The 4,715-nt window shown below is 43.1% G+C and overlaps 1 protein-coding gene across 1 annotated transcript; it reads left to right on the top strand.

Annotated features, from left to right (window-relative positions):
• Positions 1–285: 285 nt before the first annotated feature.
• Positions 286–2,903, top strand: LOC143038745 (uncharacterized). The gene is made up of 2 exons (XM_076208273.1): positions 286–480; positions 901–2,903. Exon 2 carries the CDS (start codon positions 961–963, stop codon positions 1,582–1,584), a length of 624 nt encoding a protein of 207 aa, XP_076064388.1. The 5' UTR covers positions 286–480; positions 901–960; the 3' UTR covers positions 1,585–2,903.
• Positions 2,904–4,715: the final 1,812 nt, after the last annotated feature.

Raw genomic sequence — 4,715 nt, 5'->3', positions numbered from 1 at the left:
AATAATAATAATAACAATAATAATGATAATAACTACAATAACTATTATCATTATCAATAACAGTCATAATTGCAAAAATAGTTGTAATAATGAAAATATGTTACAATGATAATGATAACTAATGATAATTATAATTGTAATCATAACAATGATAATGATGATGATAGACAAAAGACGCGTTGGCAACTTCACGAGATACATTGCGCGGCTCGACGCAATGTCAACAGACCCCGAACACGACACAACCTGACTCCCGCCACTACACGGCAACATATAAGCGAGCGAGCGCCACCGACCCGCATTCCATCCCTTGCAAGCAAAAGTCGCGCATCAAACACTCCAACAGCAGCCAAGGTCGAGTGTTACTTCAAGGCTTACGAGAACAGAACCAAAAGATTTACCTCCGGCATAAACAAACATCGCTACGAAGCAACCAGAGCGGAGTGTGTGACTAAGGAATTTATTTTAAGTGCCGTCCAGGTGTGTAGTGCTTTCTGTGTATTGGCAATAATCAGCTGCTGCTGACAGCGTTACATAATCGCATGTTCATACCATGCTCGGCCCTTTATTAGCATATATCACACATACAGAAGGCAAATACAGAAAAGGCTCAGATTCCAAGTACACAGGCTATTATATGCACATGCCTTTACTATTAGCACAAAGAAATGCATTTTGTGAATATAAACACGCACTCAGTGATGCAAGCACACGTATTTGTACACTTACTAGACGCGCGCGCACACACATACGCACATAGAGTATTGTACACTTTTAGACTCACATTCTGCTTCTCATAATAAGTCAAAATTAGGTGAAAAGTATTATCGTTTGCAGCACTGGTAAGATGGAGGTAGTTTACTGTGGCCAAGGCGTACATGGTGTCATTTGTATTCACAGGAGGAAGGAGAGCAGACAGCAGCAGGAAGAACGCACCAGGTGTTGTAGGCTGCGGCAAAGATGGCTCCTAACAACCTCAATGCGACTCTCATCGCTTCCCCATGCCCAGTGTGTAATAAATGCTACTGCCCCTCCAATCCTTTAGGGAGGAATTTACCCAGCTCTCCCAACCCACCTTTCACCTTTGCTGTGCCTGCCCTCCCTTCCGCCCAACAGCCCGGCTTCCGCCGGAAACTTCCCCCAAGACTCAGCAGAAGCTCCAAAATGTCCCTCGAAGTGGTCAAGCAGCCATGTGGCTCCAAGTCGTCGTCCCTCGACCTCCCTCCAAGGGTCATCCGCTCTCCCTCCAACGGTCTCCGCCGTCAGAAGCGCATCGTCGACTTCGTCCGCTTCAGCGACGACGTCAAGGTCCTGAAGGTCGCCCTTCCCTTCGGCGGCACCCTCAGGATCAAGGACCGCCGCCTCAGGACCCTCCTCGTCACCACCTCCTCAACGGGCGACTTCCTCCTCAGAGACCCACTGGAGGTCCAAGCCGGGAAGGACTACCGACTATACCTGACCTCTCCGGCGACCGCGGAGATGCAGCTCCACAGGGGGCTCTGGGAGGCCAAGTCCGGCTCCATCACGGCCGAGTGGGGGAACACCACCATCCCCGACGGCCTGCATCTATGGGTCTCTCGATAAATGGTAAAAAACAAACCTGTTAAGGGGATTTCTAGAAACGAACACAGTGTCCCAGTGTTGCCTCTGGTCCGAGGGGCGTGGCGGCTGCCGGGGTTGACCCTTCATACACCAGGAGCTCGGGTGGATGGACAACAGAATGGTTTTAGGGTAGGTGCACGCCCTGACTCTGCCACACCCTTTACAAAGGTGAAAGGACCTTTTCCCAATTGTACATAAGCACGTGTATATATTTGATCAGTGACTGGTATGTGTGGAAACATGAAGACAGCTCCGCAAGCAAAAGCCGCACCATAAGGGTGTTGATACTCCAGCAAATACGCTCTGTATTATTTATTGTTTTGTCTATTCAATATTAACCGATGTAAATTTAAACCAAAGAATATACCTTTGCCATGTTTTATAAAGTATATATATATTTTTGTTTTTAGAGGAAAATATAGTTTATATATGAAGTTAGATAAGGACGAGCTCTTCGTCCAGATGGTTCTAATCGAAGATTGAACCTATTTGAATAAAAATCTGCTCTCGATACGACAGTTTCTTGTGCTGTGCCTGACAGGTATGTAGACAAAATTATCATCACTTGATATATGACTGAATTTAGTAGACCATAATGTACAGAAATCACCTTTTACGCGTATATTGTGTTTGGGTAATTACAGTAAAAATATGAAAATTGGCCGTGAAATATAATGCATATTGTATTCTAAATACTTTCTAAATGATAATACTATGCTGTGTGTCTAGACACTTTTGTAAACATGATTATACATTAAAACCAAGATAAACAAAGATAATTTTCTATGTTTTCCTCACTTCGCTTTAGACATAACTCACATGTCTTGCTTTTATTTTCATACCACTTATAATGTAAATCCAACACCACATTATATCTTGCTGGTACTGTCAAAATATAATCATGGTTTGAAGCTACAGAATTACAAGTATCAAGGATTTCTTGAGGACAGTCGTGTTAAGGAACATTCTATATTTTCTAGTTTTGGTTGGGCTATATTGTCATCATCATCATCATCATCATCATCATCATCAACATTATCATCATCATCATCATCACCAACACTACCATCACCACCACCACTATCATCATCATCATCGTCACCACCATCATCATCATCACAATTGCATTACGAGGATAGCAGTCAATAATAATTAATGTCAATGCTGTCATACAAAATACCATCAATTGTCCATCCTTGACCCAACCACATCAAGAGCACATAACCTGAGTCCTCCCCCACTTTTCCCCGACCCATTTTCTGTACTCCTCACTACCTCATTTATCCCTGTACTCTATCTTCTTGTAACCATTCTGCTGAAGAGGACTACAGATAGTGGTCGAAATATACGGACCTCCTGTACTTCTGCTATTATTTCTCCGATAGTGGGTTTTAAGTATATTACCATAGACGAATTTAAGAGCTAATTAGACATTCAACATTGCGAGATATAAAGACGGGGCACAACAAACATAGCTCCCTTCCCGTAAGATACAACTAGGTAAATACTAGATAAACACACACACACACACACACACACACACACACACACACACACACACACACACACACACACACACACACACACACACACACACACATACACACACACACACACACACATACACACACACACACACACACTTATAACTTATAATTTAATAAGAACAATCAAAGTGGCATTTACATACCTGGATGAAGAAATGGTGAAGAAAACTCTAATTACTCTGATAAGACCAAGATTGGAATATGCAGCAACGTTGTGGTCACCAAGTACAAAAAAAAAAATGTATAAAAAATTTTTGAAAGAATACAAAGGGCAATTACAAAATTGGCACCAACACTCTCAAAACTATCATATGAAGAGAGACTAGCAAAACTTGAGCTACAGACACTAGAGCAAAGAAGAGAGAGAGGAGATTTGATAGCTATTTACAAAATCATGAAAGGTATAGAAATTATTGATAGAGAGAATCTGATAAAATGGGATGATAGAAATACAAGAGGGCACGGAAAGAAAATCAAGAAAGACAGCTATAGAAGAGATCTGAAAAAGAACAGCTTTCCTCACAGAGTAATAGACAGTTGGAACAAGTTAGATGAGAAAGTGGTGTGTGCAAAAACAATGCATGAATTTAAAAATAGTTTAGATAAAATGAGATATGAAGACGGTTTTGGTTTTAATAAATTTATTACGCCCGTGGGCGGCAAACAATAGTACATTTATTACAATATTGTATTAGAGGACATGTCATATAATACATATATACTTTAAATGGAGAAATAATATTATAATCATTCAGGATCCCCCGAAATGGGGATGGCGAGATAGTGGTACTATGTAAGTGTTACATACAATCATCATGCCTTGTCTTTGGGGAATGTCTGTCACCATGGGTCATTGGAGATAATAATTTTAAGGGTGTTCGCGTTAGGACGGTTATACAGCCTGCACGGTGATCACTGTGGCACATCATCCGTCTGGGAGCCTTGTCACATAGGTTGATTTCCAAGTCTGAGCCGAGTATATGAAGACGGGACACTACGAGCATAGCTCCCCTTCCCGTAAAATACAACTAGGTAAATACACACACACACACACACACGCACACACACACACACACACACACACACACACACACACACACACACACACACACACACACACACACACACACACACACACACACACACACGGCTCGGTGGCGGATTGGTAAAGCACTGGCCTCACAAGCCAGAGAACCGAGGTTCGATTCCCCGGCCGGGCGGAGATAAGTTGGGTTTGTCTCCTTTCACGTGTAACCCCTGTTCACCTAGCTGTGAGTAGGTACGGGACGTTAGTCAAGGAGTTGTGATCTTGCTGTCCCGGTGTGTGGTGTGTGAGTGGTCTCAGACCTACCCAGAGATCGGCAAATAATGAGCTCTGAGCTCACTGCCGTAGGGTGGTGTCTGGCTGTCTCGACAGAGACTGCAGCAGATCCGAGGTGAATACACACACACACACACACACACACACACACACACACACACACACACACACACACACACACACATTACGGCTCGGTGGCGGATTGGTAAGGCACTGGCCTCACAAGCCGGAGAACCGGGGTTCGA

This window comes from Oratosquilla oratoria, chromosome 25 (assembly GCF_046742065.1).
Source record: "Oratosquilla oratoria isolate Oo_2021 chromosome 25, ASM4674206v1, whole genome shotgun sequence".
In the NCBI taxonomy this organism is placed as follows: Eukaryota; Metazoa; Arthropoda; class Malacostraca; order Stomatopoda; family Squillidae; genus Oratosquilla; species Oratosquilla oratoria.
This window is presented reverse-complemented; position numbering and strand designations above follow the sequence as displayed.

What these genes read in the sequence shown, in the direction of transcription:
- LOC143038745 (XM_076208273.1), top strand. Translation starts at nt 961, where the DNA reads ATGGCTCCTAACAACCTCAATGCGACTCTCATCGCTTCCCCATGCCCA.